The following is a 15,871-nucleotide window of genomic DNA, read 5'->3' as shown; positions in this document are numbered from 1 at the left end:
TTTTCCTAAAAAAATAAATTTTATTCTATATAAAAACTTTAATAAATCAAATTACAATTTTGTCCTATCCTATGTAAGAAAATTCAGGGGGCCCATCTTGGCCCTAAATATAAGAGACTAATTATATATCCATATATATATATATATATCTTATTATTATAAAGGTTTTTATGCCTTTCATTAGATATAAATTGGCTTTATAAGTGTCATTGAATATTTATATAAGTTCAAAATTAATTTGACATTTTTGAAAAAAAAATTACACTTTGTGACGTACTTAAACAATGAATGCTTTGAATTAATTTTTTTATATTTTGTAAGTTAATTATTTATTTATCACATGATAGGACGGGAGGGAATATTTACGTTCACAAACTACATAAAGTGCATAGTAAGAGAAATAAAAAGAAAATCAATAAATAGTTATAAAATTAGAATGTTGCCCTATATAATTTATTTTGTACTACATTTTCCCTTTGAATGTATCCTCACATTTGAATGTATGGATGCATGAATTTAGATTCCTTTAAGAATTTAGTGAATAAAATAGAATTTGTGCCCTATATATAATTAATTTTGGTGACAATTAATGTATTTGGTGTCATTTCAAATTTGAGTGTATCCTCAAATTTTAGTACATGGATGCATGAACTTAATTAGATCTCTTTAAGAATTTAGGATCTATCCCATTTTTCAGTGAAATATATCTATCTTTTATGCTCAGTTGCGAACTAAAAGGGTAAGAGAGTATTAATGTGAATACATATAATCTTGTCTAGGCCATATTAATTAGTATGATCTAAGATGGAATTTATTCGGTTTTATAGAATAGCTTTCATATTCATTAAAAACAAAAAAAAATGTTTAATTTTGGTAATAGAAATGGAAAATTATTTTGAAATAACAAAATCATAGTGCTATGAATATAAATTATAAAAGGTAAAATGGAAGCACGCTCTTTACTCTAGTTTAATATAATTCATCATCCGTTGGCAAAAACAAAAATATTGTTGTAAATATTATGTTGTGTGGATGTTCATAACTCCTTAGTCCCTTGGAATTCCTTCTCATGGTTAATGGCATTATACCTTATAACCTCCAAATTGAAGGGTTTTAAGTATTGATTTCCTATAACCTTCAATTGTACAATTATGTTGCTTAATTCCTTTCTTTATGTACTTGTAACTCTTTAGGTTAGTCTTCAATATTAAGGTCCTATAAATAAGAGATGATGTACACACATTTGAGGCAATAAAGTGAATGAGAAAAGGCCATTGTCTTCTCTATCTCTTGCTACTCTTCATTCTCCTTATTTCTTGTAGTTTTACAACACGTTATCAGCACAAGTTTGCTCTGAAAATTTGAGGTATGAGCCATTTGTAAATTAATATAATCTTATAGTACATGATAATACTTTTTACTAACTTCTCCTTAACCAATTATTCTTTTTATCTTATTATCACGTCTAATTTTAATTTTCTATATATTTGCTATATATTATGTTGTTCTTTTATGTTATTTATTAATTTATTCTTTTTATACATTTTAATTCTATTATCTCCCCATTTTGATATTGTGTTATTTATTATATTTACTTTTCAATACTTCTTGTTCCATTGTTTGTTTACATATATCAGTTTGGTTTATATTATGTGATTTTATATCTATCACAATATTATATATATGATTATATAATATTATTTATATTTGGGTTTATTTTTTATTTATATTTGATTATGAATTTGAATTTATTTCATTACAATATTATTTAATTTCATTTTATTGAATGGCTAGAAGCCATATGTGATTAGATGACCAAAAATCATACTCCTCCGGTCCTAATTATAAGACCCAATTGACTTATTTGAGGAGATTAAGGAAGTAAGTTAAGTTGGTTATTTATAATAAATAAGTGTTGTCATTCCTAAAATATCCTTGCTAATTAAGTATATTGGTTAAAACTATCATTATTATAAGGATTATGTTGGAAAAAAATGCATAAATATAAGAGACAAAATGGATTGGGTCTTATAATTAGGACCAAATAAAAAGTCAAATGGGGTCTTATAATAAGGATCGGAGGAGTATTACTTTTGTAATTGTTTTTTTATGAAAGAACACTATGGATGCCTTTAAATGGAATGACAAAAAAAATCTATGGCACTTTGATGATTTGATAGTGACAAATATCAAAGTCTTGAAGGCTACATGGTGACAAGTTTTGAAGCCTTGAAGGCTACATAGTGACAAGTATCAAAGCCTTGAAGGCTAATAGTTCAAACATCAAATGGCATAAAAGAGTTTTATTTGAAAGATTTTTGCTATAGTCCTGAAGACTAATATTGGAAGAAATTGATTATGTGCTACTGAAAGTAAGGAACATGTGTATAAGAGTGATAAAGAGCATGCCCACATTGTACCATTGGAATTAATAATTAAAAGGCAATAATCTTTGGTTTCAGCTATTAAACTATAATTGAGATATTGATACCTCTATAGTAAAAAACAATTATAAGTAAATATCATAATATGACCAGAAGTCATATGAACAAGTATATCCATTGAAAGCAAATGTTAAAATTGGTTATGAAACCAAAAGATTAAGAGATATTATGAAAAGTATGAAAATATAGTTATGATGCCCAAGGTAATGTCTTATAAAGAAATATGCTCAAATTAGTCAAAGTTGAAAAATATAATCATTAGCCTAGAAGGCTATATCTAGAAGGTTATATAATATTATTCTTGTGATTGATTGGTAGAAATATATTATTATAAGTATTTGATATTAAGATATTGATAAACATTAAAAGTAGTTATTGGTCACTTTGAAATGTTAATTTATTGTGCCAATTTACTTGCATATTTATGAATATGAATTATGAATATAATTTATTTTCATATCAATAGAATAGCCAAAAGATGTTCATATTATGATATTGATATTTTATTGTACTATTTGTGTGCAAATTAAAGAGATGATATATTATTAATATTTTGTTTATTTATATGCTATTTGTATGATCTTAGTTTGAATGATTTATTGTGGTTTATTGACAATAAATTTTATTATAAGCATTTGAAGTTGTTTTGAGTTTAACTAAATAAGAAATTAATTGAGAAAGAAAAATTAAGCATTCATATAATATGTAAGTATTTTTTTTCCAAATGACATATTTTGAGTGTTGCAAATTAAATAAATGATATATGGTATCTTGATTATTATTGAAAAATTCTGAACAATACATTCAATTTTACATTTTGTTCTCAAAAAGTTTATTTTAAAAGATCATTTACGTTTTATATTCCTTTCAACTATATGAATTTGCTTATGAAAAAAAAAAATAAAGCATGTGCAAATGATAATTATAATTTAAAAAAAATTCTATGAATGTTAGATTAGTTCAAATACCATTTAATCTTTAAAGTTTTGAACATCTTGAAATAAAATAATAAAAAAATTGGATATTTATATTCCTCTATTCTAATGTTAAGAGGTATGTTAATCCTTTTTTTTTTTTTGAAATGATGAATCATTGATCTTATATATTCAAATTAAATTAGTCTTGTTGTAACATTTGTGAGAAAAATAAAAATCATATATTTATGTCACATTTAATTGAGAGAATAGAAAGTTATTTAATTCTATTGGAAAATTTGTTAATATTGATTTTGATTTGGTTGGACAAAATCATCTTTGCAGTATGTGTAAATTCTATATATATTGCAAATTAAATCTATAATACTAATAGTTATTCATTATCATGTACTATGATGTTATTAAGATGAATTTGTCTCCTCATTCTTCTTAAATCACATAATTCCTGAAGAACTATGTGTAAAAATATTAATATAGTTCTTGAAGAACTAATGCAAAAAATTTTTTTGGGCGAACAAAGAATTGATAGTGAAAAATATAACTCATTGATCAACATCAGAACTTTGATTCTACAAAGGATCTAAAATGCAATAGCCCAATTGAATTAATACAAGTGTGAGTTGATGTTAGATAAAGTTTTACTTATATAAGAAACTTATTACAGTAAACTAGAAGTTTACTTATCTAATTAGATTTATAGTTGGTATGTCTTGTTTGATCATCACGAATCATATATATGATGTAATAAATCATTGATGATTATTATTGACATCCATTGAAAAACCAGAAGATTCTTCATGAATAGACAACATATTATATGATTCAAGAGTTCATATAGTTCTTGTTTTCAAAGAAAAATTGATTATATTGATATCAGTAGTTATGATGTGGAATATATCTCTACATTCCTAAAAATATATCAAAATTAGATATATGGGCCCATGTCAATAGCATGTAAACCATACAAGTATTCAATAAATTTGATAGATGCATCTATAAGATGGTTACATGTATTATTATTAATTTGCAACCTGAAGTTTGCAAAATTATTTGAGTAATCATTATGTTAAGTGCACAAGTTCCAGACTATGAGATCCAAAAAATTTCTATTGAAAAAGATTGTGAATTTATGTCCCAGAATTTCAGTGATCAACATGCATTTGTTAGAAAAATAATTGAAAAGTCTAATTAACAGAACGATCTGGCAGAATTATTAGCCTCCATGAATGGCTAGATCAATACTTTTGAGAACAAGATCTTCATCTCAGTGTTGGCTTGTTTAGTTTGATATGTTGCAACATTTATACAAATCAAGCCAACAAAATTCTCCCAATGAAATTGGCTTTTGGTCAGGAGCCAAATACTTTCCATCTTAAAAGTTTGAATGTGCAATGCTTATGTCTATTGATCCACCACAATATACATATAGATGGATATAAAAAATTGGAATGAATGTTGGGTAAGAATCTCCTTCTTCTTGTTTGTATCTAAAAGAAACAAAAGGGATGTTTCTAAAAGAAGCAAATGAATTGAGGAGACTCATACTGCATGATTAATTGATTGTCATTTGACAAAATTTTCCCAACATGAAGGGGAGAAATTGAGTAGCTGGAAAAGGTAACATATAGAATGCATTATTATTATCAAGTATAGATCCTCAGATATATGATAGCATGAACCAGAAGTTCATCAAAGAATGCATTCATGAGATATTACAAAATATGTGCTAGATGCTATTACTGACCTAAGTGAGTATTACTAAATCTCATATTCCAACTGAAAATGCTCTAATTAGTATAAATAAAAGTGAGACATGCCTGAAGCATGAGAGATTAATCGGTTCCAATATAATTATATCGAATAAAAAGGAGCATGAAATTTAAAAGTTATATTAAGGAGGCGTGTGCTCTAGAAGAGTGCTGAGACATAACTAGTTGAAAAAAAAAAAGCCTCAGAAGAGGTTCAGGCACCTGAAAAGTAATGAAGAGATCTCAATAAGTTATGTCACAAGAGAAAAAATGGAACCAAAAAGACAAAGTTGTCGACAACGTTTTTGATAATAATATCACATGATTTTAAAGAGGATCTTATATGAAGATAGAAATTTGGCCAAAAGCAAAAGGAAAAGAGAAAAGACGCAATGGAAATATAATGATATTATTATGGACCTATAGTCCAAACACATCAAATACAAAGTTATTATGTGATATATGAATATTTTTGTGAAAATAAAGAATTTCACAAAGGTCTAGTGATTATGATTAGGCATAGTATTTTGTGGTGGATGAAATAATTTTTGCACATATTACTAATCTGGCAATATATCAAAAATGAAATATGTGTCTGTTAGATATCGTTATAGCCTATGCATGTGGATCACTAAATAATGAAGTTTACATAAGAATTCTTGAAGGATTTAAAATGCCTGAAGCATTTATATAGAAGAAAATCATCTAATATTTAAAATATTATGTTGAATAAGATAATCTGATTATAGATATCTATCTTAGAAAAATGTATTAGAAAATAAATAATTTCATATCTTACTTGACCCGTCGATCAAGTTATTGAATGCATCAATGATTGCAAAATGATTGATTTTGTTATGATAATTTTGTCTGGAAAATATATTCAACTAAATAGACTAGAAGTCCCATATATTTATTCTATAATAATATTTACATATATTGTCAATATTACGTGTTATAATTTTATTGGTAAAGATAAGTTTCTTCAGGTATGCATGTAAATAATGAAATTAAGATTGGATATATAGTTCTATGAAACTATTATATGATATCATTTTGTTCAAATTAAATTAATCATGCCGATACAAAATATATTATGGTGTCTTTTTAGAATAACATTTCTTTGCAGTTTTCTCAGTGCAAGTGAAGAATGTATTGATAATCCCACATATCCAGAAGATATGTTAGAGGAATACATTTCAATATAAGCTGATGATGATGTACTATGCATAGTTTGACTAAAAAGAAGATATGCTTGAAAAAACATTGGATGACTTGAGAAATTAGTATACTCTATTATGATAAAATGATAAAGAGTTATGCTGTTGACAGGGGGAGCAAAGATCATGCTGTACTCTTTTTCTTAACCACGGTTTTGTCCCACAGGGTTTTCCTGGTTGAGGTTTTTAATGAGGCAGCCTTAATATATATTGTGTACTCTTTTTCCTTCACTAGGTTTTTGTCCCACTGGGTTTTTCCTAGTAAGGTTTTAATGAGGCACAATATTTGTTTATGAACATCTAAGGGGGAGTGTTGTAAATATTATGTTGTGTGGATGTTCATAACTCCTTAGCCCCTTGGAATTCCTTCTCATGGTTAATAGCATTATACCTTATAACTCCCAAATTGAAGGGTTTCAAGTATTGATTTCCTATAACCTCCAATTGTACAATTATGTTGCTTAATTCCTTTCTTTATGTACTTGTAACTCTTTAAGTTAGTCTTCAATATTGGGGTCCTATAAATAAGAGATGATGTACACACATTTGAGGCAATAAAGTGAATGAGAAAATGCCATGGTCTTCTCTATCTCTTGCTACTCTTTATTCTCCTTATTTCTTGTAGTTTTACAACAAATATAATTCAACATCAAATATATAAAATTTAAAAATCAACCAACAGGGTTGAACTTAACAAAAGGAGCAAGTTTTTCAAGTGGCCAACTAAGATTTGAATTTTTATTGGGAGATGTATTTATATTTAATGCCTAATAATATTTCTAACAAGATTGTCTCTAATAAGAAAAAAAAATTAAAAAAAAATATATCAGTATATATATAATATAAATTCTAGTAAGTTGTCTGATTCATAACATACACACACATTATTTCTCATGTTTCATTCTAGATATAAGTTGTTCCATTTCCAAAATCTTCATGACAGGTAAACTCTGTGTTTTGCATGACAAATAAAAGAATAAATTTAATAACAATATTCCATTCACTCTTAAATGTAAGAATTAGTTAAAAGATTGGTTAAAAAAAATTAGTTGAGTAGTTGTTTTGGTTTAAATATATGAATTCAATTTATTTTATCTTCTGAGTTTATAATTTTTCTTTGAGTAAAATACATTGACTACCCTTCAATTATACACTAATTACACGAATCTCTCTTCTATTTTGAAAACATACAATTTAGTCCAATATGTTAACACCGTTAGGAATATTCTTAAAAACTTCTAAAAACATAATTTTTAATTAAAATTTATATAAAAATAAATTTTATTTACTATTTTACCCCATTCTAATCAATCCCCAAAATTTATATTAAACTATATTTTATTTTATTTTTCCTTATTTTTATTTTCTTATTTTTGCAAATAGTTATTTGCTTAATGTTTTCAATCTAAACTTAATGCGTTTATAAATGTTTGTAGAAAAAATGTGTTTAAGAATTTTAAATTATAGATTCAGATGACTTACACAATCTATCAAACTTACATGGTTTATACTATATAGTGAGTAAAAATATGTGCTTGATATATATATTTAACCATTTAAAAAAAATAAAGAAATTCAAAATATGATGACAAATTAAAATTATAAAATTTTACGATAAATTCAAAATTAATAAATTTTATAATGTATTAAAAAGTTTGAAAATTCATGTATTAAAGGCAGTTCTTGGTTGCATAGTTTTTTTTAGGAATATAAGTTTTTAATTAATTCTTATGATAAAGAGGGATATTTTGGTAAAAAAAAAAGAGCTTAAAAAGTTACAATTAACAGTTAACTAACAGTTTGGATAGATGGAACTGAAATATTAGTTATACAAGGGAGGTTAGTGTAACTTGTATTTTAATTTTAAGGGAGGTCTATATGGGTTTTCAAAATAGAGGATATGTCTATGTAATTAAGATAAAACTGAAGGGTAGTCAGAGTATTTTACTCTTTTTTTTTAACTATCTTTATTATTGTACATATTAAAGAGGTCTTTTGATAATTTTCAATATAAATGATTACAAAGATATTGTAAGAAAATTAACATATATTTCTTAATAAGTAATTAATTTAGCTAATCTATTCTCAGTTTTCCTTACTAAAATTTGTTTCCGTCTTCAACTTGAAGCTTAGGGATTTGGCTATGGTGACTATGAAGAAAAGCTCCGAGGCCAGAACCAGGAAGCAGAGAGAGAGGATGAAAGTTTTTTTGTGAAAAAGAAAAAGTTTATGTTCAAGGTTGTTAGTTGGGGAATGAGACTGATTCATTTTTAATATATTAGAAGCAAAATTATACCATAAAATATTTTAAGGTGCCGATATACTTCAAAAAATATTTTAAGGTATCAAATGCGCCTTAACCCTAATAATAATACAACAATAATAATATCATGCTAATCATATTATAATTATACAAGCCTAAGGCAAACATGTGGTATTGGATATATATCACCAAGCAAGCATTAAACAAGAAGGTGATTATATTATAATCACACTAATCTAAGAATGTACTGAACACCATATCATCAAGCATGGCATAAAATGTCATCAAGAGCCATCACATGGCAGAACAAAGTGTCATCAAAAGAGACCCTGTGCCAATGTAAAAGTGCTTACAAAGTGCCTACAAAATCTAGGTTGCCTCCCAACCAAAAACATATTAATCTAAGAACCGAAAACCATATCCATAATCACTTGCTTGCGCCGCAAAGGTGGACATTGAATAACTGTCCTGAGTTTGGCTGCATCATTCATAAGAAAGCTATAAATGCTAGGAATCTTCTCTTCATTGCATCCACAATCTCGAATCAGTTTCAAAGTTTCTTCCCCTGATATTTGTGGGGTATATCTCTCTTTAAATAGTCTATTCCCTTCGTTAAGAGCAGTTGCAATAGCGTCCATCTTCTCTGCAAGTAGAGATATTTGTGAATGCTTTTTGGTCCTCTTGAATCTCTCACTATTTGCTCCAAGAGAATGGCCACCAACTGAGGAATTCTCCATATCGATTGAGAAGTTTTCCAAAGATACCTCATTTTGAGAGGTAAGTTGATCATCCTCATTCACAGTGTCAACAAATTCTTGAGAATTTGATCGACGTCGTTTCTTTATATTTGAAGGAATATCTCCATCATCCTCACTAGCTCTATCATTTCCATAAAGAGCCAACATCTCATTATCATTATTACACATAAGAACCAAAGTATACTGGACAACAAGACAAACAAGGTAGACAAGGCTCTGTCGCATTTGCAACCATTGCATCAAAAATTCCTCTTCTGAATCCATCTAACAAATCAAGAAAAAGATTATCTCAAATTAATGACCATAAACATACACCATGCTATATATATATATATATATATATATATATATATAAAATATACAAAAATAATAAATAATTAGACTCATTTATTTGTTATCAAAACCTAGATTAAATTCATTTGTGCATACCATTGGTAGAAAACACAAACAAAAAGCGTATTATGTATTTTCATTCCAACTTTTACAGGCTATCTGGCACAAATGTGAACAAAGCGTTTTGACCAAGAGCAGTGAACCCAATAACAATAAGAAAAATTCAGGCGGCAAAAAAGCACACACTCTCTGCACTTGTTAATCCAATAAATGAATTATACGTAGAATGATACAAGTTCATTTCACTAGACATTCAATAAGTGATCACACGTGAAAGTAAAAACTCATACTGAAGAAGTTTAGTTCCCATTATAAAACCAACAGAATCAGAAAATGCTTACGGCATAGTTTCATTTCTCCAGTTGTATAAAAGTGACAGTGCAGAATGAAGAAGATGTGCTGGAATTGATCAACTCAAACAGTAAAAAATGAAGTCAAACACACAGTTTCTGGAATGCCCCACACAGCTTCATTTCATGATAATCTCACAGATGATTTCCTTAAATAAAGATCAAATCAAAAGGGAAGGTTATCAGCACTTTCTAATTCAAAAATTGAAGAGCATAATGTTTCCTAAGCAGCAAGCAAAAACCCATATCATATAATCAGAATAAACACAAAGCAAGATTGAACCAAACAACACATCATAGGGCAGAAACCATTAGCGAGACTAACTCATGTCAACACTAATAGGACAGCAAGCATTATTCACATGTTTGGACTGAAGACACAGAAGAGCAGAAAAAGTACAAGATTACAATGGAAACGAATAAAAATGACAAGATCAAAATATTTTACAAGGAAAACGACGGCAGCAACTGAAGAGATACGAAGCGCCCGTACGGAAATAGATGGGAATCTGCGATGCGAATGCGATTAAAAGGGAAGTGAGTCGAAGCCAGACGAGACGGAAGACAGAAGTGGTGCTGCTGGCGTGAGGAGAGACGAGACAGAGACGGAAGACAGAGGAGGCGTGCAATACGATGGCGAGCTCCCTCCTCAGCCCGGTGAGTGGGGTGGCCCGATGGTAAAATATCAAAACGGAAAAATTGCACAGTGATCCCACGAAAAAATAAAATACAGCAAAAAAGTTCTTAAAAATCTGATAATTAATCACAAGGCTCAAAAGAGCTTCACTGTAATAATAACAAACTTAAAAAGACCTTATTGCCCCAGTAGTGTAGAAGGAAAAAGTGCTGAAAGAAAAGAAAGACAAGGAGAAGTGTTTACCTCCACGGCTTAAGGCTCTGATGCATGACAGAGAAGACCTGCACAGAAAAGGAAGTAGTCATTGATGAAACATATTTCCTATCACTGATAATAAACTTCAGAGCTTCTATTTCAATCTCTATAGATTTTCAAGTTCAAAACATTGTTTCCTCTCATTTCCTACAACATTTTGTTTGACAAATTGTGTTTGGATATTAGAATTCATAAAATGTTTTTGCCTTTAAGTATTGTAAAACTTTTGTTTTTATTCTAATATAAAGAAGTTAATCAATAGAAAAATCATATTTTTTGTTTGGTGTGGGTTGTTGATTTAAGTTGGGGTTTCATTGTGAGTAGGTAAGATGATAATTGGTGCTCTATTTCTGGATATATTGTGGATGGTTCTACTCTGTTTTAGTATGATTTAGTGAAAAATGATAAAAAAGATGAAAGTTAGTGTGAGTAAAAATCCTTACTGCAAAATGGGATATTGTGTTATCAATGGAAGATGCGAGAGTTGTCAATATATGTTACGACAGTTGTCAATATTGCTGCTTCATTTGTCAATGACAGTTGTGTGATTCTTGATGCAGGTTTACATTAACAATGGTTAGCAAATCTGAAAAGCATTTATTTTGCTTTTTTTCATATAAAGGGTAAGTTTATAAATGATAGAGAATATGATATTAGATATGTTGGAGGTAATGTAAGAACAACAAGTATAAAGGAAAGGATAAGTTATGAAGAGTTGAAAAAAAATTTATATCATTAACTCCTGAAAAAGAAAGTAACTCATTTATTTTGAAATTCATTATGTTTGATAAAAATACATTTTAGAGTTGTAAATGATGACGGGATAAAGCATTTAATAAAGTTTAATAAAGAAAATGATCATGTGTATATAGAAGAGAATGGAAACAAGGATTATACAGAAGCAACAAGAGATGATGTAATGAAAGAGCAAGATGTGTAAGTTTGGTTTAAACAAATGTTTTCTATTGTTATTTCTTGCTACGTCAATTGTTACTGGCTTGCTACTAGGTTATCAATGCATGCATCTTAATTGGTCATTTCCTGTAGGATTGATTAATTTTTGGAAGGTGCAATCTCCAATCTCATCAAACAAGATAGGTGAAGACGTAGATAATACATTCACACCTATGAAAATTTGATCCATCCTATGGTAAATGACAGGTCAGGATGTATGCATTGACAACTTAGTAGCAAAATAGTAACAACTAACATAGTAAGAAATGACAATAGAAAAATCTTGTTCAAACTAAATTTACACATCTTGTTCCTCCATTGCATCATCCCTTACTGTTTTTGTTTGATCTTTATTTTCATTTTTTTCTACATATACATGACTACTTTCTTTATTGAATTTTATCAAATGCTCTATCCTATTATCATCTATCAATTCCACAAATATATTTTTATCAATCATAATTGAGAATTTCAAAACATATGAGTTACTTTCTTTTTCAAGAATTAATGATATAATTTCCTTCAACTCTTCTTAACGTATCCCTTCCTTTATACTTGGTGTTCTTATACTACCTCCAACATATCTTATATCATCTTTTCGATCATTTATAAACTTGCCCCTTATATAAACAAAGCAAAATAGATGCTTTTCAGATATACTAACCATCATTAATATAGACCTGCATTAAGAATCACGTAACTATTATTGACAAGTGAAGTAGCAACATTGACACTTATCATGACATACATTGACAACTATCGCGCTCTACATTGACAACATAATATCCTATGTCACAATAAGGATTTTTACCTACACCAACCTTGATTTTTTTCAGCCTTTCCCACTAAACGATGGTAAAACATAGCAAAACCACCTACAATATGGCCCAAAAACAAAGCACCCATCATCATCTTGCCCACCCACAATGAAACCCTAACTTAAATCACCAACCTACACTAAAAAACAACACAACATTTCCATTGATTAACTCGTTTATATTAGACCAAGAATAAAAGCTTTGCAATACCTAAATGCAAAAACGATTTTCTAAATTTCCATATCCAAATACACTTTGTTAAGCAAAATGCTATAAGGTGAGAGAAAAGAAAGTTTCAAACCCGAAAATTTGTAGAGATTAAAATGGAAGCTCTTTGGAGTTCATTAATAGGCAATAGGGAAGATGCTTCATCACTAATGGCTGCTTTCTTCTTTCTCGAGGTCTTTTCTCTCATGTATAGCAGCTTCAAACTATGCGGAAAAACTCAGTGCATTTTTCTTCTACACTGCTGGGATAATAATGTCTTTTTAACTTTCTTAGTATTGGAATCAAGTTCTTTTGAGATTTGTGACTAATTATCAGATTTTTAGGAATCTTTTTTATGTATATTTTCTTGTGTGGGATCTCAGTGCAATTTTTTCTATTAAAATTGGTCAGGACATGCCGAGGTATTTCTCCTTCCTATGATCCTATCTACGAATTTTATCTAGAGTGTTAGTGACTTCAAAAAAAAAAAAAGTACTTTCACTTGTTTGAGATAAAATTCTTCTCATATACTTACTTTATATCACTTCGGATTCTTAATATAAAAACTAGTTTGACTTTCAATTTGATTCTAAATATAAGAGCCCAATTCACTTTGTCTCTCATATTTATTCATTTGTCTCAAAGTAGTCTTCGTAGTAGATGCGCATGTTAAAGATTCCATCAAATAATAGTTCTAACTAATACACATAATTAACAAGATTATTCTAAGAATGACAATATATATTTATTATATATAATTAACTTAACAAATTTCTTTAATCTACTCAAATTAATCAATTAGCTTTTATATTAAGAATTGAAGGTAATCATTTGTGTAAATTCATAAACAATTTAGAATATCTCATAAACAGTTTTTTAAAAGTAATTTATGAAATATAAGATGCGTGAACGCAGCTACGAACGAGCCTTAAACAAGAAAAGGAAGGAAGCAAAATGCCTCTCATATCCTTCAAATTCCTCATACCAAACCCTGTTAAGGGTGTGTTTGGTTTGAAGAAGACGAAGAGAGGACAGGGAGTTTTATCGGTTTTGTTTGAGAGTAGAAGAGAGAAATGATTATGACGAATTTGTTATTATACTCTTATATATATTAATTTATATTTTTCATATAAATTAATTTACACTTAAATTCAAGTAAACATTAATTTATTCTTTTAAGGATATGAACATTTTCAATTTACATTGTAATTTTTTTAAAGGACTGATATATCAATACTACAATGAAAATATTCCTCCGGTCCTAAATATTAGACCCTTTTTGTAGTATAAATTATACTGTAAAAGGGGTTTTATATTTAGGATAGGAGGAGTACTAAAATTTTATACATCAAAAAATTATAAATTTTGTTTTATTATAGTAGAGGAAGATAAGGCATTTTCTAAATATCAAGGGCATTTTGAAATTTTAAAAATCAAAAAAATAATTTAGTCAACAAATATTTTCTCCCTTCCCTTCTCTCCAAAAATACCTCAAATTGGAAGGGGCTGGGAGGCAAGTAGATCTCCTCTTCCCTCCATTAAATACCAGCCAAACCTCCCCTCCAACAACCCCCAGCCAAACAGTACCTTATTAGGAGAATCAACGTAGAATAGTGAAATTACAAAATTTTATTACAAATTTCGAATTTACATATTGTAAATTTAATATAATATTATGAAAAAGATACCCCTGCTTAATTAATTTTCTTTAACTCCTTAACATGTGAACAAGGAAAAAAAAAGAAGCCAATAGTCAAAATGTCATATCACTGACTGAAAAAATCATTGATATAATTAAGTTTTTCTTTTCAATGAAGATGTATGACACCATTCCTGAAAACTAATTATATAATTTGAAAAATATTTTTTAGTTTAATAATTTATATTCAAATATCATCAATATCGCTTATACATCATACAACAATCATATTATAGGGGTAGTTTGGAAAAAAAAATATAAAAGATAAAAGATATTGATTTTTTATACTGCAAATTAAAACAAACTCTCAAACTAACATGTTATTTGCGAATAGGATGAAGGTTCAAACCCTTCTTATTGGGAAAAATATTTCTTATCCACCGTTTAGTTAAGCCTTTCTTAAAATCTTACATTGTAAGTATATATAGTCATTATTTATTTTTGGTCACAACTTATTTTCAATCAAAAAAAATTATTTACAAGTCAACTTTTCTTTTCTGTTAATTCATTGTCTCTAGCAATTTGGTCGCCTAATAAGAATCTACCAAACTGATAGATTGTTTAACACTTTATGAAGATGTTTTTTGTGAACCTAAATTCAAGCACTAGAATATTGTTCACCTAAGAAGTAAAGAAAGAATACATCATTTTCTTTTTATTGTATTTCCACTTTCAACGGATGCTTTTCAAGTTTGGTAGAAAGTAGAATCATAATTGTTCAGCTAAAAATGTCAATTCCTTCTGTGAAAAATAAACTATTGAAAATAGCAAGTCATGTTTTTCTCAATCTCAAAAACAATTATATACATAATGCATTAAGATAGATAAAAATATATTAAAGTATACTTTTGATCCTCTGACTTTATACAAAGTTTTTGTTTGATTCCTTAACTTAAAAAAAAAACATTTTTAATTCTTTAGCCTTAAAACTGTTAATAAAAAATAATAATATTAAAATTGAATGCCGGTGAAACATTTTTAAATGTTAACGTATTAAGTTTAATTTTCAAAACAACCATGATTATTAGAAAAAGTTATCATTCAAAACCAATGATTTTAAGATGACTACAAATATATTTTTTGAAGTTATGGGACTAAATAAAAACATTGTATAAAGTTAAAGTATCTAATGCATATTTTAGCCACAAATGTGTGTGTAAATAAGCAAAATAAACCTCATATATAACCAC

At 28.1% G+C, this 15,871-nt stretch overlaps 1 protein-coding gene across 2 annotated transcripts; it reads right to left on the bottom strand.

Annotated features, from left to right (window-relative positions):
• Nucleotides 1–8,766: 8,766 nt before the first annotated feature.
• Nucleotides 8,767–10,754, bottom strand: LOC114724289 (uncharacterized). 2 transcript variants are annotated; one of them, XM_028910610.1, is made up of 2 exons: nucleotides 10,560–10,754; nucleotides 8,767–9,632 (listed from the first exon to the last, which is right to left on the bottom strand). In XM_028910610.1, exon 2 carries the CDS (start codon nucleotides 9,630–9,632, stop codon nucleotides 9,012–9,014), a length of 621 nt encoding a protein of 206 aa, XP_028766443.1. In that variant the 5' UTR covers nucleotides 10,560–10,754; the 3' UTR covers nucleotides 8,767–9,011. The 2 variants fall into 2 exon arrangements, with proteins under 2 accessions (XP_028766443.1, XP_028766442.1); XM_028910609.1 differs by lacking the exon at nucleotides 10,560–10,754 and adding an exon at nucleotides 10,103–10,215.
• Between the last annotated feature and the right edge of the window lie 5,117 nt (nucleotides 10,755–15,871).

The sequence above is a fragment of the Neltuma alba genome, unplaced genomic scaffold (genome assembly GCF_004799145.2).
Source record: "Neltuma alba isolate B1F8T4 unplaced genomic scaffold, ASM479914v2 tig00012184_pilon, whole genome shotgun sequence".
NCBI classification, from domain to species: domain Eukaryota; kingdom Viridiplantae; phylum Streptophyta; class Magnoliopsida; order Fabales; family Fabaceae; genus Neltuma; species Neltuma alba.
Note: the sequence above shows the minus strand (reverse complement) of the source record. Positions and strands in the feature narration are given on the sequence as shown.

Excerpts from the sequence above, each read along its gene's own strand:
- LOC114724289 (XM_028910610.1), bottom strand. The coding sequence starts at position 9,632 with ATGGATTCAGAAGAGGAATTTTTGATGCAATGGTTGCAAATGCGACAG.